We start from the raw sequence: 23,616 nt of genomic DNA on the forward strand, positions 1-23,616 counted from the left end.
ATATATATATTTTTGCATTTCTACATGTTTTAAGTGATTTCCAACCCCCCCCAAAAAAAAATGTTAGAGAAAAAATAATTTTTGCAACTTTTTTTTCAACAAAAATTGGATTTTTTTTTATTTTTGCATTTTTGCATTTTTGCATATTTACATGTTTTAAGTGATTTCCAACCCCCCCCCCCCCCCAAAAAAAAAACAATGTTGGAGAAAAGAACTATAACTGTCAGCACTGTTGACATCATATTTAATGAATAAGATATAAGGTTCACTTGAGTGACCCAGCAGTATTGGCGGCAGAGGTTTTTCACTCTCCCGTGTGCTCCCCCTCGAGTGAACCTCCGCCATAGAAGATGGATGGAGGTTACTGTTTTCACCCCTTTCTGTTTGTTTGTTTGTTTGTTTGTGAACAGTATTACGGAAAAACTCCTCGACGGATTTCGATGAAACTTGGTGGGGGGGTGAGGTCTGCTCCAAGGATCATGCCATTAGATTTTGGACTTGGTCCAAAATCCAATATGGCCGCTACGGCGGCCAATTTGAAAGAATATTTTAATTTTTTTTTTTTTGCATTTCTACATGTTTTAAGTGATTTCCAACCCCCCCTCCAAAAAAAAATTGTTAGAGAAAAAAAAAAATTTGCAAATTATTTTTTCAACAAAATTTCGTAGTTTTTTTTTGCATTTCTACATGTTATAAGTGATTTCCAACAAAAAAAACATGCCAAAATTATAATTGCGGCTGATTTTGGAACTTCAGGTGGATATACCCACGTAAAATCAATTTCTGTCTCAAGGAATATAGTTATGACATGAATTGAGTACGTAAAAGTTAAAAGTAAAAGGGAAAGTTGGAAACTATAACTCTGTGAGCACTGTTGACATCAAATTGAATGAATGGGATATCAGGTTCACTTGAGTGACCTAGCAGTATTGGCGGCGGAGGTTTTGCACTCTACCGAGTGCTCCCCCTCAAGTTCAAAATGAAACCGTCAGTCCTTAACAGTCCCCTAAACAGGCGTTGGGGGGAATCACCCTGCCTGTGAAACACCGGGATGACAGTTTATAGCTGGGTTGGGATTCCAACCCAGGCTTGAGAGCTTCGATTGAGCATGCATACCTCTCAGCTTTCCTCCTGTGAGGTGGTGATTCATTGCTTTGTAACAAATAACATTTTTTACTCATTGTAATCATCCAATTTGTTTTGCCTTTCCAACTTCGGAGATGTCCCCACGGAGAACTGAGCTGTCGTATCACCATTAAAGCTTGAGCGCTCACCTGAGCTGAGTGGCTTAATCATTCAAGCAAGCTCTCCAACAAAATGGTTGATAAGGAAGGGCAGGCTTGACAAGCAATTAGTGATCATCGATCCATCATATTAAACACCTCCCGGAGACACCCAGAATGTCAGTCAATGACCGAATTAGTCAACTCAACACTCGGAACTTTTTAGAATGAATTTTTTTTAGCATTAGGTATTACTGCTGAAGTCAATAAAGAAGTTTCAAGTTTGTAATTCGGCTCGGTTTAAGAGATTCTCGAGGTTATGGCATCTGCGGAAATGAAGTAAAGCCACGAATGCTGGCATCCATGTTTGTTTATAAGCACTGCAATATATCAGGCGATTTGTACGTATGATGATCAGGCTTTCAATGATATGAATGAGGAAAGTGAAGAAAAAAAAAAGAAGAACTTTAGCATTAAGAAACTGTTCTTGCCTGTTCCAAGTTGAGACATTCTTGAGCAGGCCAAAGAAAATGGTGAATTAAGGCGACCAAGAATGAGCATTGATATCGGATAATTAAATCTATTAATTGCTGTCTTCAAAAGGGGTGTTTAAGTTAACACTGTTCGTACGGGTCCTTAAAACCCATAAAAGTCAAACATTTCTGAGTTGTACAATTTAAGTACTTAAATCTCCTTAAATTTCAGGAAAATGTTCAAAAGTCAATAAAAATCAGATTTTCCTGTTATTTGGTGAAGGGTGTTTCATTTTCCTCGCACTAGTATTCTAAACAAGGACAAGAGCCGCGTCCTCAAGGTTTTGTCTTCACCTTAAGAAGAAGAGGAAGAAAAAAACAAAAAAAAACAAGAACAACTTCCGATATTTCGTCACGTGCCTTGACGGAGCCAATAGCGAGAGCCGTCATGGACGATCGTCGTTCATGGACGATCATAAAGATACCTCTGCCAGGCACGATGATTTTACTGATGTAACTGGGTGTAAAGACTTCCCTTTGAAATTTGGTAAGCACAGGTGGGTTGAGAATGGTCCTGTCTGCAGCAGAGTTATTCTATTGTGGCCTCACCTGAAGTGATTTGTTGAGGCATGTGAAAACAAGAAGAAGCCGAAACCAACCAGCAACTCTTACAAAACTCTGCATGGTGCAATGAATGATAAGCTATCTGTCGCTAAACTATCTTTTTTTCAGGTCAGTAGACAGTGCAGTTGAACCATTTTTAGCCTTGTACCAAACAGACAAGCCAATGGGTCCCTTTTTATGTTCATGATATTGAGAGACTTGTCAGAAATTTGTTAGAGAGGTGTTTAAGCCAGTTGCATTACAAAATGCTTCTACTGCATATGACTTGTTAAAGCTGGATCTTGAAAAGGAAAGGGTAGAAAACAAAAAGATTGAAGTTGGTTTCAAGGCTGAAAGTGAACTGAAGTCCCTCCTGAGAACCAAGGCCATCAGTGAACGCCAGGTGTTTCAGTTCAAAGAAGAATGTTGGCTATTTGTGGTGAAATGTGTCAACAAAATCTTTAAAAGGTCTCCTGTTAAGTATAGTTTAGCCATAAATATGGCTTCTCTGGATCCCAGGTTGATGGTGACTGATCAAGAACACTCAAAGTCCAAATTCAAATGCCTGTTGAAAAATTTGGTGACTCTGAACAGAGTTGATGGTGATAATGTAGATATGTTGGTTGCGAGTTACAAAGAATTACTGCAGGATGTACTAGGGTGTGAACTGAAGTCTTGGTTCAAGGACTTCAAGGTTGAAGATGACAGGGTAGATGTGTTACTCTATGAATGTGTGGGTAAAAACAAGAAGTTTGAGAAGTTGTGGGGGGTAGTTCGTAAAGTGTTGCTAGTTTCCCATGGTCAGGCGTCTGTTGAGAGGGGTTTTTCCCTCAACAGACAGATAGAGAAGGACAACCTGGGTGAAGGCATGCTTGTGGCACTGAGGCAGATTATTGATTATTTTGTACTGGTAGGTGGAATGCTCAAAGTTGAAATCACAAAGGAACTGCTATCCTCAGCCTCCAGTTCTCGACATAAATACCATCAATATATTGAAGAAGAGAAAAAAAGAAAGGGCAAGAAGCCATCCAAAGAAAACGAAAAATGGTTGAAGATGAAGTGGATGGTTTGAAAAAGAGAAAGGTGTTGGAAACTGACATAGAAGGTCTGACCACATTGTCAGAAAAATATGCCGACGAGGCTGAGGCAAAAGATGGCAAAACAAGCCACAGTCTTCTGGTAAAATCAAATGCTGTCAGGCACTCTGCCAAGCAAAAACGGGGGGGGGGGGGGGCTCAAAGTTCTAGAAAGATAAATTGAGGAGAAGGCTAAATCCTTGCCTGCTCTGTCTTAATTGGATATTACAATGACATGTAGCTTACAAAATGCACTATTCTGTAGTGTAGAAGCAGTCAGGAGCTGCTGCAACTTTGCAGGTGGCAGTACCTACAATAACATTTTAACATAACAACACATTAACATTGAGAGTGCTGCCATCTGGAAACTTGTGACTGCTCCTGGCTGATTCTACAGTAACTGTGAAGTGAATTTGCCAATTGGCTGTGTGGCGCGTTGTTCCTTGTCGACTGAATAAGCTCCTGCTGTGTTCTGTATGTTCATTATTAAAATAGATTTTTTGTAAACTTACTATCTTTGTTAATTTCTAGGTGAGTCACCTCAATTTACCCCTGGAATTTCTAAGATGTGGTCCTTAAAAAGGGGTTACCTCTGACCTTGTCTAATAAAAGATGTCTCTTGAGAAGGTAGCGACGCAAACCAGAAGTTTCTACGATGATTCTGTATCAAACCATCAAAAATTGAATGTTTGACCTCACTGTGACCTTGACCTTTGACCGATTTTGACCAAAATCTAATCAGCGCTAGCCATCACCCTCCTGAATCACGTGGTGAAATTTGGCATTGGTAGTTTCTTCCGTTCTCGAGTTATCATGTTTTGGATGTTTGACCTCACTGTGACCTTGACCTTTGACCAATTTTGACCAAAATCTAATCAGCGCTAGCTATCACCCTCCTGAATCACGTGGTGTAATTTGACATTGGTAGCTTATTCCATTGTCGAGTTATCATGCCTACAAACAAACACATACACAAACAAACACACACACACACTCAAATGCACAAACAGAGGACGGAAGTCATCAATATACTTACGAAATCTAAAAATCTCCCCCTCCCCGCCCCCCTCTCCCTTACAAGGCAATTCTCCATATGTTTGTGTGTGTACATATCTGAAAATAATAGCCAATCTCCACCAAATTTTGCATACATGTTAGAGGTACCCAGGGTCAGGTCATGGGCACAACTCCTCCCCCACCCCATGAGGCAATTCTTCAATGTATGTGTGTACATACATCTGAAAATCAAGAAACTAACCTCAAACAAGGAAATGAGGCCATTTGACCCATCATTGATGTGGTGCACTCCCAGGCTAATTTTTATTGTCCAGCTTTGAACATCAATCGACTCGATTGTTTACTCCAGTCTAAATAACCCGATCCTCGTGGGGTACCCAACCTGCACTAAGATAGAAGTGACTTACCTTTTTAGAGGTTTTCTTATTGTCCTGAAAATAGTTAAATATAACTCTTATTTAAAGTTATTTGGCAAAATATAAATGTATTGTGTGCATTTTCTGAGCCTGAGGTTAATCTGATTTATATAATGGGGGTGGGCTGGCAGGATAGATTAGAGGTATTGCACACTGGCCTTTAAGCTGGTTAGGCTGATTTCAAATCTTAATCCAACAATTATATACTGTCACCCTGGTGTTTTGCATGCAAGGCACACCATCAATGTGTGTGCTGTCTAGCAGTGGATGTTAAGTAAAAGTACCCATCTACTAGCACTGGTCATTGGTGACGTTATTTAAGAATTCCACATTGTCTTTAGCGAAGTGTCGAAAGTTATCGCCGGCACCCTGGCAAAATTCCAAGTTGCTGTCACCTTGGACATTAGGCCTAACCAGGCATTTTGTGAAATAATTTAGCCAAAAACGTTCCCCCAGCCAACCCTACAAGAAGGTGAGACTACAATTGGGGACGTTAAAGGAATCGTTATTGCAGTCGTAGTCGTAGATTGAGAAAATGTGGCTTATTTATGTGTATTGACTAAACCATTTTCCACATGCTTTCCTTTCCAGCCATTCTCACAGGCTGCCATGGTTTGCGTGCGGGAGGATGAGAATTTCATCGATGGCGGCAACATAATCAAAGCTCAAAGTGAATTCTGGCTTCAGGATTGTGTTTTGTCCCTCTCACCCACCAACAACCTTTTGGTGATCGCTTATGAAGAGCGAGCAGTGTTTCTGCAGCGTGAGTTTCACATTTATGTTTCCTCCTCATTTAGGCAAAACAAGAGAGAAAGTTTAAGCAAAGAAATAGTAATAGAATATCTGACTGCAAAATGTTGATTTGTGTCAACTTTTTGCACCGATTAGTCTACTGCAAGAAATATCTTGCTTTAATCAAATTGCATGACCATTGTGCTCAGGATGTTTCGGCATGAAATGCCATATTAGGCTATATAATGGGCTATTAAAATAAAGGAACGCTTGAATCCAGCATTCATCAGTAAATTTGTAAAAAAAAAAAAAATTGTTTTCATGGTGTTATTTCACTTTGAAATTGGATTTGTAATACTCATGCAAACTTGACTGTGCAACAAATCTTTATCCATATGCAGTATGTGCATTGCTTTTACTGTTTTTTGTTATTGCCAGCATCTAACCATCAAATTCTTGCACACAGCAAAATGGAAGCCAAATGAAAAGGGAAAGGAAGAGTTAAAATACACCATCGTTTGGAGTGGATTTTTAAATTTGGAGGAAAGGTGAGTGATTCATTGAAATTCTCATGAGTACCGGTTTTTACTTATTTATTACTTTCCAGATATGTTGTATTATCTGATGCATTTACATTAAGGTGGTCCAAGCCTATAGGGTAAAAAAAATAAATGTTTAAAATATGCCATTCAACAAGGCTGCCCCGTTCCACCTGACAACCAGGCATGCAAAAAAATTGAACAGATCAGAACATGTTTTGGAGGTCGCTGCATTTTATGACTTTTTCGGTTCACGTCATTTTTCCCTATTTTGGACTGGAATATTGCTTCTGCCAGAAACAGCGCCACCAATGTCAGTCTCCATTTTCGATCGTCGTCGTATGTGTTCCAGGTTCATTATAAGCTATTGTATCCGCGTTGTGGAGGAGTGGCACTCGGTTCTGTTTGCTGGAGAACTGGAAGCTCAAGCCCATGGTCCAGGGACTGGTCTTCGACATGACGACCCCCAACGCCGAGCTGAGGATGGGCACTTGCACCCTCCTTGGGAAGGTCATGGACAAGGAGCTTGTCCGAATTGCATGCTGCCATCACGTGTTTGAAGTGATGTTGTCAGGCATGTTCTCAATCGACCTGGGAGCAACCGATGGGCTTGAGATGGGGCTCTTCAAACACTTCTGGGAGAGCTGGTGGCCCTGCATCAACAAGGCCAACTTCCGGCTCGCCGGTGACTAGCTGTTCATTGGCATGCCAGATGGCCTGCGACAGGAGATGGCATCATTCTATGTGAACCGGTCAAGAGCCAGACTCCATAAGAGGACTATGGAGAGTTGCTTCAGCTCTGCCACATTTTCCTTGGGGGATCCTCCGATGGAGAGCCGTGCTTCCGCAAACCCAGCCAAGGCCATCTACTCGCTGAAGACCTTCCTGTTCAAGAGCCAGATGAAGGTGGCTCTGTAGATCAAGAAATAATTGGTGTGGCGGTGTTTTTTTTAAATTATTGATAAACAAGGATTCCGTGCTATCGTATTGCCCACAATGAAGCTGGGGAGTTCTAATTAATTTGTTCATTATAGTGCTGTCAACTCCTCAGATTTTGAAGGAAAGCATTGAAATTTTTCTTTTTTGTTTTGAATGCAAAAAATATTTTAAAAAACGTCCAAATGGTAGCGACCTTTAAATATTATCCAATTTATTGCATACAGACTTAAGTTCTGAAATGTAATGGGGCAGCCTTGTGGAGAAAGACATTTCCAACTTTATTTTTGGGCTACCCTAATGTGTATCTTTCTGAAAGTCGATTTGTTACCCTCGCTGAAGGAGAGGGTATTGCATTTGGGACCATTTGTTTGTTTGTCCGCACTGAACTTTCATGTTTTTCTCCACAACCGCTTGTTGGATTGAGATGAAATTTTCACCATTGGTGCAACGACATGTAGAATGTTGTAATGATAAGTATGACGTCATTGGTCACGTGGTGTGGCAACCATATTGGAAAAACGGAAAAACTTTAGACCTCTGTATCTCTGAAACTGCACCAAGGAAAAAATTGAAACTTGGCACATAGCAAGTACTCATCATGGGGAATGAGTGTGGTTTTTAAAAATCTTTTTATGACATCGTCGGTGCCCTCGTTATAACATCATAATTGCATTTGTAGAACGCCTCATCTCATCAGTAGAAATAATTTTGAGGGTCATCACTGGATAAAATGGTCCACAAAAAAAATTTCATGACATCATCGGTCACGTGATTCGGCAACCATATTGTTTAAAAAAAAAATCTGCTTTGAAGTGGCTGAACAGATCGAAGCAACACTTTACATGTATTACCACCTGTCCGTGATGAACAAAAGGTTCACACATGTGATGGCATTGGTCACATGGTTTGGTAGCCATATTGGATTTTCCCTAAAACCTATAAAAATCTTCTTTCGGCTGCTCCCGTTAGGGGTCGCCACAGCGGATCATCCCTTATGATCCGCATAATGATTTGGCACAGGTTTTACACCGGATGCCCTTCCTGACGCAACCCTGGTCGCCTCTTACGACACAGGGATATGGTACACCTATTCTAACCGGGGCATACACCGGGCCCAGTACACTGGTACTCACTTCGCTGACCTTGGAAGGATGACAGGCTGAGTCAACCTCCTGGTGTGTATTAATTCAAGCAGCCAACAGGGCTTGAACTCAGGACCTTTTGGATCCCAAGCCGCTACCCTAACCACTACGCCAACACTTCCTAAAACCTATAAAAATACACCACTCAAAAGAAGTCCTGGTGAGAGTTTTCAATCTCTGATTGCTCTTTTTTCTTGTTGATTTTGTTTTTTATTTTCCTGCGCACACCAATCAAAAAGCAGGGTTAAGCAAGTTGTTCACTTTGTTTGTCTGTCTGTCTCTGTCTCTGTCTCTGTTTGCAGACGTCAGTTTATGATTGAGGAACCACTTAATCGCCAAGGACCTATGTAGTGCAGTCAATAAAAATTTGATTTGAACAAAAAAACATTCATTTTTCACACCGATAAATGCCCAAGCAGAGCAAGCATGAGCTGTGCTTCATGAGGCTTGGCAACAAGTCATGAGATGCTGCTGATTGCATGTGCAAGGCTAAGTTCACTGTGATTGGCTCCTGGCAAGTGACATCAATGCACTCTGAGTACTGTAACCGTTTTGTATTTTTAGAATTTTAAAATAAAAAAAATTAGAGCTACAAACTGCATCAAAAAGTGAGCATTGAGCTTATGGGCTTGCTTGCTACCCCCCCCCCCACCCCCAAACCTAATAAATAGCACAGTCTATGCTGATGACATTTGTGCTTGTATCGACCAACCATATAATGTTGATGCATTACAAGGAACTCTTTGCAAAATAGCCTCATCTGCTAAAATATATTGGAATATGATTAAAGCACTGTGGCTCAAACCTTCCACTTATGGTCCCACTCCCCCACCCATCTCCCTCCTTTACCTGGGAATATTATTTGGAAGAGAGATGGGATTAAATTATTGGGAGTGTTACTTCACCCCAGTAGCTTTGTGATGCTTAACTGGGAAGGCTTATTTGAACAAAATTAACCATGTTTCCAGAAATGTAAAGGCTTACTTTGCTGACTCTTTTATTGAGGTATAGGACAGGTAATTGACAGCCTGTGAACCTTTATCCTTATGGCATGAAGTACTTTGTTTCCCACCAACTACTGTAATAGTTGATGAAATTTGGAAGTGGCTTGTTTCCTTGTGCTTTAAAAACAAAAAAATTTGGTCTGGGAAGCACTAGCTTTGTCCAGAAAGACTTACGATATCTGAGGGTGACCAAGATGTTGTGTCATATTATGGCCTTCCATTTGTAAACTTTTGTGTTTCTTGTACGAGCCCGATCTGGCCGAGAGCTAGACACCTCACCAGCTCCATCTTGTGCCAAGCTGGGAAATTGAGGAGTGCCTTGGAGCGATTCCTGATAGACAGCCCATGTTGAGATATTCTTTCTACCTTCTTTTCATTTCAGTTTTCTAAATACATCAGGACCCCGACATTCGTGGGGAATACGTTCCCGGAAAACCCCACAAACGTGGGGTCATTGTTTTAATGGTAAATAGGAGGATAGGTTCCTGGGATTTCCCGACCCACAAAAAATCCGCCAATGTCGGGGAAAATCTCACGAAAATGCAGGAAAATGCTGTGGAAATAGATGAAAATCTGCGAATGTCGAGGTAAAATCCACGCATGTCGGAGAAAAATCCGCGAGTGTTTTGTCATTGTTACGTCAGGGTGAGTAGTCTGCGCATTGTTTGTGGGGAATTTTTACGGGTGATGCTGTATTCGGCAGCTGATAATAGATGTAGTGAGCGATGTCATTGTATAATTAGTCCGTATGTAGCTTGCTGCTAATTTCATTAATAGATATGATGAATGTTTCCATTCTTTAACTCACAGGACATGACATCTTACCTATCTGCAGGCAGATTATGTTGAATGTTTTTATAATGTAACAGCTCAGGTGGTGCTATTTGTAGCAAGATGGGGATTTACACTAAGGTATGTTGAATGCTTCCATTGTGTAATGTCCATAAGTGGCGACCTTGTAATTAATGGATACATCAATAGATGCTGTTAGTGTTTTCATTCTGTAAACAACTCGTAGGATATGGCGTCGTGGGGAATGACATGCTACACTGGTGAGACATCCCGTGGAACTATGTTTATGCCATGAAGCTACAATACAGTCCCGTATGTTTAAAGTGCACATGGTAACACATCCCGCAAAACTATGTATATGCCCTGAAGCTACAATACGGTACGTACAGACCATGACCAGGAAGAAGGTCATGTTCGCGGCTTGTGGAAGATGCCGGTTTTGATAATCATACAATTTTCATTCACCATTTTCTCACTGCCTCTGTTTAAAAATTTGCCACCTCCATTAACGTCTATTGTGAGATGTCATTCTCTGTCTCTCTGGCTTTCTTACTCTATCTGTCTGACTTCTCGCCCCCCCCCCCACTCCCTGTCTTTTATTTTCCCTCTGTCTCCCCCCTCAATCTCTCTTCTCCTCCCCCCCTTATTTCTTTTTCAATGTTTTGATATCCCACCCACTCTCATGTTGCTCTTTCACAAACCCTGAACTATAAGCTCTTTCACATTTTTTAGCCCTGAACTCTCTTTTATAATAATAAATTAAAACTAGCGATACCCGTGCACATGCACGGGATAGCAGGACAACATAGCTGGTAGTAGACGACAGACCGTACACGGGGAATGACAAAAGTACGCATTGTGCAAAATGCAAGTGGTACTATGGAACGCCAAGACTTCCCAAACATTGTCGGCATGTCCGCTAAGTGCCACAGCAATTTCATAGGGATCGTGTGACGGCGAGCCGAGTTTTTAGTTTGCAAGCTTGGTTTTATAATAGAGATTTACCATGGTTGTCTTTTTCAGGGAATATGTGTCCAGTGCACTGTGCATCCCTCTTGCAAGTCAGAAACGGTATGTGTTGCACACTCTTGGAAAATTATAATTCCCATTTTGTTTTCACCATAAGGAGATTAAATCAGATATTATAATGAACTAAAATGTATTGTTGTGGGCCGGGGGTCGGTGGCGAGAATGACCACGAGGAGGGGAACACTACGTCGTCTCCACCAAACTCCCCGGAATTGTAGGCCGTCGCTCGGATAACTCCGCAAGCCGGCGGGTCGTTTAACCGACCGTAGACCGCGTGGCGTAGGGTTATTTTGTCTAGATCAGTGGTTCTTAACCTTTTCAGAGGCGCCGAACCCTAACAAAAACTTCCGTATACTCGCCGAACCCCTCAAATTTGACCAAAATTTTCAATTTTAATTAATACAAAAATGAAAAAAAAAATTGCATCAAAATTCAGGAGTATATTTGTATAATAAGAAGAATAAATTCAATTTTAATTAACATAAAAATCAAAATTCAAAAGTATATTTGGATAATAAGAAGAATTGGATCTTAATGCGATTTTTGTTTTGTTTGTTTGAGGCGATCTGGGAAATGCGTGGCTTTGTTTTGGCAAGGGCCACCCTCATATCACTTTCGCATGCAAGTCTGCTCCTTTTCTTTGTTTTGATGTCCAGCAGTTTCGAAAATGCATGCTCACAGAGATACGTTGTAACGAACGGTGTGAGGATCTCGAGGGCAATTTTAGCGATGAGAGGATACCTTTCCATTTGGCGACACCAAAACGTTAAGAGCGTTGTTGTGCCGAAGAGTTGTTGTTGAGTCTGGCTCTGCTGAAGTTCGATGAGGTCGTCGAGGTATTGATCATTGACATCTGCCGTTGCAACGCCGAAGGAAATGGCCGTCTCACCCATGCTGGGTGTTGTGCTTGGTCAGGAAAATATCCATCGAATGACTTTCCCAGCTCATCCAAGTGCGTGGCAATCGCTTGCTTCAGTTCCCTTGGTATCGCATTGCCTCCAACTTCAACTTCAGAATCGTCTTCAATTCCGCTCACCACTCGTCCAGTAGCGGAAAGTTCGCGAAGTTGTCCTTCTCTGTTCACCGCCTCCACAACAGTAACTTCTTTCGAAAAGCGCTCAGCTTTTCTTCAGTTTCGATGGTATTCACTCCACCGCCCTCCATCTGGCAATTGAGATGGTTGAGTGCGTCAAAGATGTCAGCCATGTAACCAAGGCTAGGATGAACTTTGTTTCTTCAAAATGAGTTGCATGGCGATGCTGGTGCTCTCGCAGAAACAGGGCTAATTCTACACACAAGGCAAAAACACGCCTCTACCTTCCCTCGTGATAACCACCGAACGTTAGAGTGGTATAGAAGGACTTCAAATTCAGAGCCAATTTCATTGCACAGCTCTTTGAAGATGCGATGATTCAGAGCACTGCTTCACACATAATTCACAGTTTCAACGACGATTTTCAGAACATCGGCCAGTTCTGGAGGCAGAGTTTTTGATGCCAGCGCGTATCTGTGCAGGACACAGTGCGTGATGATGACGTGTGGTGCATCGGCCTTCACCAGCGCTCCAAAACCGGAGTTGCGCCCCAGCATGGCTGGAGCCCCGTCCGAGCAAACTGCAGACACCATGTTCCACGAAAGACCGTTGCTTCTGAAGAAGTCATCCACAAGTTTCTTCACATCAGCTGCTTTAGTCGTCGTTGTGAGAGGCTTGCAGAACAGAAACTCTTCCGTGATCTCGTCTCCCTTGACATAACGCACAAATACGATGAGCTGGCTCAAATTGGAAACGTTGGTGGTCTAGTCGAGTTGAAGGCTGAATTTCGTTGGACTCGCTACTAAATTTGCAACTACCTGGGTGAGGATATCTTCGCTCATGTCATCGATTCTGCTGCTGATGGTGTCATTTGAGAGGGGAACAAGAGACAACTTTTCTTCAGCAGCTTTTCCAAGCATGATGTTGGCCATCTTCAATGCGGCCGGTTTGATGAGTGTTTCGCCAACGGTGTGTGGTTTGCCTGTTTGCAATTAGATACGCAACTTCATACGAGATGCTGAGGATCGGTTTGTCAATTGGAATGAAGTTGTGAGCGGGCAAAGTAGCCCTTGCGTCGAATAGAGCTCTTTGGAATTTGAATTCATCTTGCATTGCATCCCTGTACTGTCCCTTGCCATGCAATTTTATGAAGTGTTCCTGTAATTTCGCTGGTACAAGGCTGGAATTTCTCAACTTCACACAGCAAAGCATGCATTGAGGATGCTGAGTTCCACGTAATCCTCTGACCATTTCCTTTTCTTTCTTGACATCCTGATCCTGAAAAAAAGAAGAAATAAAATTAAGTTAGACTGAAAGCAAATTATAGCAAAGTTGCAATGTGTTTCAGAGGGCTTTCACCAAACCCCTGAAACTGGCTCACCGAACCCCTGGGGTTCGGTTGAACCCAGGTTAACAACCACTGGTCCAGATCCAATGTACCGAAGTAGCCACGCGGTCTTGGCACGTCTTGCTCGAACCGGGTTACTCTACCAACTGCGGTACAGTTCCAACTACCAACTCCGGTTCGGGTGCAGCCGAGCGGAAACTGCCAAAGCCGTGCCGGCTGGGATGAACGGATTATCGGGTATACAAACCCGGCTAAAACTCAGATCCGAACCATGCTGGACTAATGCAAGAAGGGACAGAAACTAACTGGGGACATTTCTACAATTGTTTATTTACAATAAAAAGACACAGGGAAGACTTAACGCGGATATGCAAGTAATATTTACAATGATCAAAAACAAACACTTAAACAGTTTCTACTTATAAGACGGGCCTACACGCAGACACACACACAAATGAAAATAAACCTAGAATTCTTTATTGGACCCTCACAGCCAAGCAGAGAGACGAGCTGGGGGTCAGAGTCCAGCTGGGTACCTGACCGTCGGAGGAAGGGGGTGTTCCGCGATGCGGCACCTGACAAAGGTCGTTGGTTTGGTCCCCAGTCGCACGTGTGGGACTCGTTTGTGGCGGAGCTCGGGTGGTGAATAGCGGGGTCCACGGAGAGGGGTCAGGGTCGCTCTTTCCTTTCCTTGTAGAGGGCCAGCAAAGACACGTTTGCTGCCTTCACGACCTTCTGCTCAACCCTCCGCTTCAAAAGAACTGCACGCTCAACAACAACCCCGTCGAAAACCTCCGAACAACCTTCGTAACAACCCCTTCGTAACAACCCCTTCGTAGCAACCCCCCAAAAAACCACTGCCTCAGAAAGTGCTCGGGAATTTATGGACCTCCCTCAACGGGGCGGGGCTCGCTCGAACAGACCTCACTCCCTGCCCTGATTGGGCAGGCTCCCATGGACTCGCCATTCCTGGGCGGGATTTCGGCCCCTGCCGGGAAACCCCACCCACTCTTCCACGCGGGTTCGTACTTGTCGAGCAACAGTATCAATGTTGCAAAGGTCGTCGTGAAAGAGTTACGTTTGTGGGAGCCGAGAAACCGGAACCGTGAGATCTTGCCTTGGCACGTTATGGTGCGAGAAGGCAGCTGGTTGGTGGTGGATCGTGATGGGCCGAGGGGTCATGCAGATGGGATGGTTGTTAGATGGCTTGTTAGATGTAATAACCAAACTAAAATAAATCGCAATGCATACCTTTGATTCTCCCACCAGACAAAAGGAAGGGGATCTGACTACACACATACTTAATGACATAACTGACTTTTGGGACATCTGTATGTTGAATGCATATGGTTTCCAGATCTGTAACAGTATTTTCCAGACCTCATCAAAGCATCATTTATTCTGAGCACCTGGCCTACATCTGTTATTCGACTTTGCAATAAATCAGACTTATTCTCATGCATAGTTTTTGAAATATCACAGGATTAGTGATGAATGAAATATACTTATGGTGTGATTTAAAACATTTGAAAACTATTATGGTGTCTTAATCTTTAAGAACTTTTCAGATGTTGAAATTGAGGTTTTCTGAACTTTACTCAAATAATAACAATAATAATATTAACAGCTAGAAGGGCACTTGGTAGTGCATACTTCCGCCACGTAATGCCTGATCCACGAGAACAAATCACGCCCAATACCCAATACATTTTTGAAATATCATGCGATATATCGTTTTTGGTGGTGAAGAATCAGTTTGAAAATTAAATGATTCTCGTATCCAGATTCAGATCTTCACCAAAATCAAATCAATTTGTCATGGTCACACACCCAACCTGTCCACCAAGTTTCATCCGAATCCGTCCACAACTGTTTGAGATATCGTGCTAGATATCATTTTTGGCCCTATCTCTCTGGAGAACAATCACTTTAAAAATTCTAGTAGTCGGATCCGGATCTTCACCAAAATCTAATCAGTTCGTCCTTGTCACACACCCAACCTGCCCACCAAATTTCATCTGGATCCATCCGCAGCTTTTTGAGATATCCTGCACACAAACAAACAGAGAGGGGTGAAAACATAACCTCCTTTACCTTCGGTGGCAGAGGTAATAATAATAATAATAATAATAATAATAATCCAAGTGAATACAAGTAGTCGATTGTGTGAGTCTCTTTTAATGCCGATTGCATCATTTTTGTTTTGTTTTGTTGTTTTTTTGCTTGCAGGAGTTCAACAGGGCATCCTGATTGGACATGCATTGTGATTGGGTTTACTTCTGGATATGTCCGTTTTTATACTGAGGTATGTGAAATTAAAGAGCAGGTTGCGGGTTACCAAACATGTTCTGAAAATGTATCAATACGATTATATGTGCATTAAATAGGACAATGCAAACTATTGTGGTTGCCTAACTATTGGGAAAATTAATTAAATTTAACTCCGAAGTTGTTATTTCTCGAGGCTGTTGAAAAAACAGCCGCGTGCCATACAGTGGGGAGAACAAGTATTTGATCCACTGCCAATTTTGCAGGTTTCCCCACTTACAAAGCACGTAGAGGTCTGTAATTTTTATCATCGGTACACTTCAACTGTGAAAGACGGAATCTAAAATAAAAATCCTGAAAATCACATTGTATGATTTTTAAATAATTAATTTGCATTTTATTGCATGAAATAAATATTTGATCACCTACCAACCAGTAAGAATTCCGGCTCTCACAGATATGTTTGTTTTGTCTTTAAGGAGCCCTCCCATTCTCCACTCATTACCTGTATTAACTGCACCTGTTTGAACTCGTTATCTGCATAAAAGCCAGCTGTCCACACTCAATCAATCAGACTCCAACCTCTCCACAATGGGCAAGACCAGAGGGCTGTCTAAGGACATCAGGGACAAAATTGTAGACTTGTACAAGGCTGGGATGGGCTACAGAACAATAGGCAAGCAGCTTGGTGAGAAGGCAACAACTGTTGGTGCAATTATTAGAAAATGGAAGAAGTTCAAGATAACAGTCAATCTCCCTCGGTCTGGGGCTCCATGCAAGATCTCACCTCATGGAGCCTCAATGATCATGAGAAAGGTGAGGGATCAGCCCAGAACTACACAGCAGGACCTGGTCAATGACCTGAAGAGAGCTGGGACCACAGTATCAAAGAAAACCATAAGTAACACACTACGCCGTCATGGATTAAAATCCTGCAGCGCACGCAAGGTCCCTCTGCTCAAGCCAGCGCATGTCCAGGCCCGTCTGAAGTTTGCCAATGACCATCTGGATGATCCAGAGGGGGAATGGGAGAAGGTCATGTGGTCTGATGAGACCAAAATAGAGCTTTTTGGTTTTAGCTCCACTCGCCGTATTTGGAGGAAGAAGAAGGATGAGTACAACCCCAAGAACACCATCCCAACCGTGAAGCATGGTGGTGGAAACATCATTCTTTGGGGATGCTTTTCTGCAAAGGGGACAGGACGACTGCACCATATTGAGGGAAGGATGGATGGGGCCATGTATCGCGAGATCTTGGCCAACAACCTCTTCCCTCAACAAGAGCATTGAAGATGGGGCGTTGCTGGGTCTTCCAGCATGACAACGACCCGAAACACACAGCCAGGGCAACTAAGGCGTGGCTCCATAAGAAGCATCTCAAGGTCCTGGAGTGGCCGAGCCAGTCTCCAGACCTGAACCAATAGAAAATCTTTGGAGGGAGCTGAAAGTCTGTGTTGCCCAGCGACAGCCCCGAAACCTGAAGGATCTGGAGAAGATCTGTATGGAGGAGTGGGCCAAAATCCCTGCTGCAGTCTGTGCAAACCTGGTTAAGAACTATTGGAAACGTCTGATCTCTGTAATTGCAAACAAAGGTTTCTGTTCCAAATATTAAGTTCTGTTTTTATGATGTATCAAATACTTATTTCATGCAATAAAATGCAAATTAATTATTTAAAAATCATGCAATGTGATTTTCCTGATTTTTGTTTTAGATTCTGTCTTTCACAGTTGAAGTGTACCTATCATAAAAATTACAGACCTCTACGTGCTTTGTAAGTGGGAAAACCTGCAAAATCGGCAGTGTATCAAATACTTGTTCTCCCCACTGTATATGAATGGTGATGTCACATTCTCCAAAACAAAGCGGACGCTCACTCGCTCATTGAAGAAGTGTCCAGTTCAGCGGGCTGTTCTTTCGCTTTTTTTGAGCTTGCAACTGTCTATATTATCGTTTTTTATTTTGAATTATTCTAGAACAAAGTTATTTGTTTATTTGTACATCATGCCTCGTACGTGTGTCATGTTTTGCGAAAATGGCTGGAAAACGGGTAATCGCTCCCACCGATTCCCGAAGGAATCAAACATTCGCCGGCAGTGGATAAGATTTGTACAAACAAAACGGGTGAATTTTCCCCCAAAGAAAACGGGTAAAGAGGACCCTTTGGATAGACTTGTCATTTGTGGTGACCATTTCACAGCCGAGGATTACTAAGGCATAAACACATCTGATCACCACTCTGTGAATATGAGTTGTTGGTTGACAAGTTCTCCAGATACTGCTCTGTCAAGAATCAATTGTTGAGTTTAAGTGAGTAAAACCTTGAAATGTATTCTCAAAGACTACATGGAAAAACACATAAATAAACTTTCTGAAAAACACAAGCATGAAAAAATTTCTCAACAAATCAACTTATTATTGATTAAATTACTTTTTTAACAGCATCAGCAAATTGGGCTATTTCATTTCAATTGTAAAAAAATTGATCAATTTTCCACTTTTTTTTTTCTAAATTTGGTAGAATATTTCCCAATGAGGCTAAACATGTTTTGGTATTTATATGCCACAACAGTCTCTTGAAAGTTGGAGTTTGTTCTAACTGTTCACTTTTGCTGGGGTCAAGCTCAGCTGTCAGACTTCAACGCCTAGGCTACGGTGTATAATATATTTGGGTCCATTATTGATTCATTCTATTTCTGACTCTTGAGTGACTAGAGGGTTAAAAATTATTATATCAAGTCACAGACGAATCAAATTTTACATTATTTTATGCATCGAACAAGAAAATGAAAATCTACAAACCAATCTGTCTGGTGGAGTCTGTCAGTGTGAACTGCCGGACAGTCAGTCCTGCCACTTGTACACGAAATAGGCCGTTTTCTGGGACTTGCAAGTGGCTCAAATTTATATGGCTCAGGGCCAGAAACGCCATAGTATAAATTCCCATCATCCTCCGACTCGTCCTCGGCAATATCTTAATGAAAACGCTCAATTTCATCGCCGCTGAAATCACACTCTGATTCGCATCTCGCCATTGTTCACATGCCGTTTCCGAATGTTCACGAAGTTTTCGGAGAACGTAACGTCATCGCATCTTCGGTAAATTCCGGTCTGTTTTTCAATCACTGACAAAAGTTTTGACTTAAAAGTTAATTTTATCATATTTTGAGTTTCAAATGTAACAAAAATAATTGCCCAACAATTATTAATGTGATTACAACCTTCAAAACATGCGGTCATCAGCGACCCAAAACCTGCTCTTTAATTTGGAAATCTTATTTTCTTTTGGATGTTTTATTTTTCCCCCTCGTTTATGGATGGCATTTCTTGGAGTTTGAGGTGAAATTTTTTTTTTCAATAATTGAAATGAAAGAGGGGTTCCTTTCTTACTCACCTAATTTTATAAATGCTCCCAAGATGGCCATCTCAGATTTTGATGAAAAATAATTGTTAAAATACATTGATGTGTAAAATATCTAGGCAAAAAAATTTCAGCCCCCAACTCCAAGCAGTTTACGGTTATTGCACCCTAAAGATTGGGTCCTTTGCCCCTTTTTTCACACTTGTGAATGACATCAATTTTATTGATGTTCTGAGTGGCTCGTTATTACAAGATAAATATACAAAGCTGAAACATTTACCTTTGAGTAATTTGCCACAAACTTTCACAGTTTGGCTCAAAACATGGTCACAAAGATTTCCCCCCCCCTCCCCCCATAATAGTACTAATGACAAATTTATTGTGCATATGTCGCATTATTCTTTGTAACCTCCATTCTCTGCAATGCACTTCATACAGTGGGAAAGCAACTTTTTCATTCTAGCGCAGAAGCCATCCTTCTGGATTGTCCTTAATGCAGTGGATGTTTCTGTATTAACCTACCCAACAGATGTAAAACGTTTTCCCCGAGAATGCTTTATTTTCTTCAATTTTAATACGAGGGAGATACAAAAGTATCTGCAATGTATTTTTATTTAAATAATATAACTACAATTGAGCATGTACAAGAGCATCATTTTTCCACGTAGCCCCCCTCCTTTTCAACACACTTAGTCCATCGGTTCACAAAATTCTGTATGCCCTCAGAAAAAAAAGGTTTTTGGATGAGTGATGAGCCACACTTGCCCTGCTTCTTTCATTTGTCGGTCACTGGTCACTGCAAAGTGGCGGCCTCTTAAAGCGTCTTTGAGTGGACCAAACAGGTGAAAGTCCAAAGGGGCCAGGTCAGATATTATATCAGATATATCAGGAGGATGCTCCAACACCTCAAAGTTCAATTGCCAGAGGGTTTACACAGTACAGATGGCAGTGTGTGGATGGGCATTGTGTCATCAACGGTGCATTGTCATGCAACAACCTTTTGGCAGTAGCTCTCGGCCTTTCCATTGAATAGCTGGTTTCAACTGGTCCCCGAGCATCTCACAATGAAGGACACTGTTTACCATTATCCCCCCCCCCCCTCTTGATAGTATTCCAAAATTTGGCCTTGTGGGTCCCAGAAAAGTGTGAGCATCACTTTTCTCGCTGATGGTTGACTTTTGAACTACTTTTTGGTTGGTGATATCCGGTGTTTCCACTCTGTACTCTAGTGTTTGCTAATGGTGGATCCACGTCTCGTCTCCAGTGAGAATGCGCCTCAAAAATGCATTCCCTTCATGATGAATGCAGTTCAAAAGGCTTTGGTAGATTGTCACACATTTGCACTTGTGCTTTTCTGTGAGTTGTTTTGGAACCCATCTTGCAGAAACTTTATGAAAGCCAAGTTGGTTGTTGATCATTTCATATTCAGATGTTGTGCCACTCCATCAATGGTCAACCGTCAGTTATCCAGAATGATGACACAAACTCATTCAATGTTTCCTTCTGCTGGCGATGTGGATGGGTGGCCAGATCATTCATCAGTGACACTTGTGCGATCCTTTTTGAGCATGATATTCCAAGCATACACATTCCACTGCGGCAAAGCACTGTTCCCATATTGTGCTGAATGTCTGTGATGGATTTCTGCCCTTGGCACACCTTCAGCCCACAAAATTGTATCACTGCACACTGCTCTTCTTTGGTGCAAATGGACAGCAGAGCTGTCATGTTAACTCCCTTACAATAACACAACTACTGACTGCTCAAGGTTGAAACTGCTTCACAATGGCACAGACAGTTAGTGCTTGTACCTGCAAGTACAATAAGCAATGTAGTTTTTAATAAATCATTGCGGATACTTTTTGACTCACCCTTGTACATTATGAAGTGATTGGTAGCTTTTCTTTTAAGCATGGTGTCCATCATTTGGTGAATGGCATGTTCCATTCCATTATTTGCCTTGTCATCACTACTTATGGTGGAATGATTGATACCTTAAGGTCGAGGCATTAAATTATCAACCATTTTGCCACGTGGGCAACGAAACAGAGTATGGATAAATTGAAGGGTTCTTTCTATTGTTGTGATGTAATTTTGGACCAAAACCTGAAATATATGAAATTCAATGCATCTGTCATTCAGGCTGCTTTTGCTTAATTTGAAATGGAATTCAGAAATATACTGGTTCATGGAATACGTTTGCATGTGGCATTTTATTAACATCTAAGTTCTATGAAAGCTGGCCAACAGGAGCCTGAATCCAGTCACCATCTGTGGAAGATAATCTGTACAACAGCTGGTTCCTTAAATGTTCTTTTAGTTCTGGAACATTGATGGAATCACTTTTATAACAGTCACCTGATGAGCATCTGGTGGTCAGGAAAGGAGCATTTGAACTCATGTGAACATTACTCAATACATCATTTCCCTTGGATTCTTCATCCATGTTCAAAATGAATGACACCGTATCATGAATGCAAGCTCTGCACATGGACAGTTGATATTCATCAAATTTATCCAGAATACATTGCACTCTATTTGTTACAATGGAAAAACCTGTATATGTTGTGCCACTCCGTTGTGCCTGTTGTTGCAATACAATACATATTATGTTGTAAAACCTGTTCCTTTTGGGCTGACTTTGATGAATTTTCTTCACACCTTTAATGCTGCATTATATAATAGATGATTGTAAAACACAATTATTGAACAGAAAGATGATATCATGTTTTCGATAACTGTAAACTGCCAGAATAATTTGAGCATTGTGAAGTTTCACTAAATGTCTGAAGAGACATCCATTTTGCTGATAAATTTAATGATGCTGTTGCCAACCTTGATTTTGTAATATCAGAAATACGATTATTTTGTTATCTCTGCGTGGAATTTGGCCATCTTGTATTTTGAGCTGTGATCGAATTTTTTTTATGTGCCTGCAGACAGGGGTTTTACTGCTCTCCCAGTTGCTAAATGAGGGTCCTGTGCTGAAATTGAAGTGCAGGACCTATGACATTCCACGGCATGCTGGCATCGCAGAGCAAGTAGGATTTTTTTTTTCCTTTTTATTTTAACCTGATTTTGTGTCGTCCTTCAGCTGCTCTCAAATCGGTATTATTTGACTTGAATATTGTGCATAACCAGTGATGATGATGAAACATGTATGGATATATCAGGCTTGCCTGTTAGTGTACCCTTTGGAATCCCTGGATCATGATGCAGGGAACCCAGGTTCAAATTCCATACACCATGTGGTTTGCCATTGTTGACTAATGTTCTCGTAAATTATATAAAGGTACACTGATGTCTTCAGTCTTTTTTCTGCATGTGATAGATGCACAAAGTGTGCCATTAGCCTAAGATCACTGTAAAAAAAATGAAAACATTACAATTCGATTTTATTCAATGTAATTGTTAAGGTTGTTGTTGTGTTTAATTACTGTCTTGCAGCATGAGGAAGTCAGTATTCTTTACCCAAGTGCTCTTGTTACTATTGATGGCTTCAGTCTCTACCAGTCACTCCGAGCTTGTCGCAACCAAGTGGCTAAAGGTGATTTCGGTCTCTTGTATTTCTGATTTTGAAGGAGAAAATATTGGGTTTTATTTCTTCACTAATGTTTGAATTATTGTGAAAATATAATTACAAGAGCTTTTTATAAAGCCTTTCAGAAATACAGACATCCCTCGCTATAAGGCTTTCCATTTTACGTTTTCCGTAAGAAAGGCTCGAGCTCTAATTTATACCATATTTCGTACAACGGCAGGAAAATGTTTTAAGGTCTTGCTGTAATGCCGATGACTGAACTTAAAACCGCTCCAATGCGCAATTTAAAAGTTCACCCGTAGTCCTGTTGCAAAATTCAAAACGCCTCCTGCTGTGTAATTCAAAATCCTGTAGTCCTGATGCATGATTAAATAACCTCTCACTGTGTATTGCAAAATATTTTGCCAACACATTATTAAAAACCCATCAAAACCACATTATTCAAAACCGTTCCCGCTGCGCAATTAAAAAGTTCAGCCGAAGTCCCGTTGCAAAATCGAAAAAACAACCACACCCATCCACCATTTATCGGTGGACAAATAACATTGAAGTGCTCTTCTCCCCACCCAACACCACCTCCCTCATCCAACCCATGGATCAAAGCATAATAGCCACGTTCAAGAGCCATTACCTCGGCCTTACCATGGGCCAGCTTGTCAGGGAGATTGAGCGGGACAAAATGACAATCGAGGAGTTTTGGTGGGGGTACAATATCAAGAAGGCACTCGGCAATATTACCGAGACATGGAATGAGGTAACTGCTTCAACTATGAATGCAGTGTGGAAAAAAAAAAAAGAAAAGTGTGACCGGAATGTGTCCACCAATCCGCTGGAATTAATGAGGTGAAAATCAATCTGAGGAACATCCAGCAGACAAACAAGGACACATTGGAGCTGGTACATAAGGCTGGCGTTACTGAGGTCGACCAGAGTGATGTGGAACAGCTTCACGATAGTCGTGCAGAGGAAATGACAGATGAGGAGCTTCTCCAGCTGGAGCAGGTGACAGTGGTGGAAAAGAAGGAAGCAGACAACTCCCCCCACTCAAGAAAAGAGCCTCACAGCCAAGACCTTTGGGAAGG

At 41.6% G+C, this 23,616-nt stretch overlaps 1 protein-coding gene and 1 long non-coding RNA gene across 5 annotated transcripts in view; one reads left to right on the top strand and one right to left on the bottom strand.

The window, feature by feature from the left end:
- The window catches only part of RAB3GAP2 (RAB3 GTPase activating non-catalytic protein subunit 2), a 232,069-nt gene that overhangs the window by 43,229 nt on the left and 165,224 nt on the right, over positions 1 to 23,616 (top strand). For all 4 annotated transcript variants that reach the window (XR_015060109.1, XR_015060110.1, XM_085888493.1 and 1 more), the window contains exons 3-8: positions 5,400 to 5,571; positions 6,007 to 6,088; positions 10,980 to 11,027; positions 15,596 to 15,671; positions 21,933 to 22,034; positions 22,441 to 22,540. Coding sequence is in view for 2 of the 4 variants with exons in the window: in XM_085888493.1 (XP_085744619.1) it covers positions 5,400 to 5,571; positions 6,007 to 6,088; positions 10,980 to 11,027; positions 15,596 to 15,671; positions 21,933 to 22,034; positions 22,441 to 22,540 (580 nt within the window). In the remaining 2 variants the exon portion in view is untranslated. The remainder of the gene's footprint in view (positions 1 to 5,399; positions 5,572 to 6,006; positions 6,089 to 10,979; positions 11,028 to 15,595; positions 15,672 to 21,932; positions 22,035 to 22,440; positions 22,541 to 23,616) is intronic.
- The window catches only part of LOC147023263 (uncharacterized), a 33,551-nt gene continuing 21,359 nt past the window's right edge, over positions 11,425 to 23,616 (bottom strand). Inside the window, exon 2 of the long non-coding RNA XR_015060114.1 lies at positions 11,425 to 13,296. This is a non-coding gene — a long non-coding RNA (uncharacterized LOC147023263). The remainder of the gene's footprint in view (positions 13,297 to 23,616) is intronic.

Source organism: Eptatretus burgeri, chromosome 7 (assembly GCF_056783735.1).
Source record: "Eptatretus burgeri isolate ZD-2024b chromosome 7, Ebu_testis_v1, whole genome shotgun sequence".
Classification (NCBI taxonomy): domain Eukaryota; kingdom Metazoa; phylum Chordata; class Myxini; order Myxiniformes; family Myxinidae; genus Eptatretus; species Eptatretus burgeri.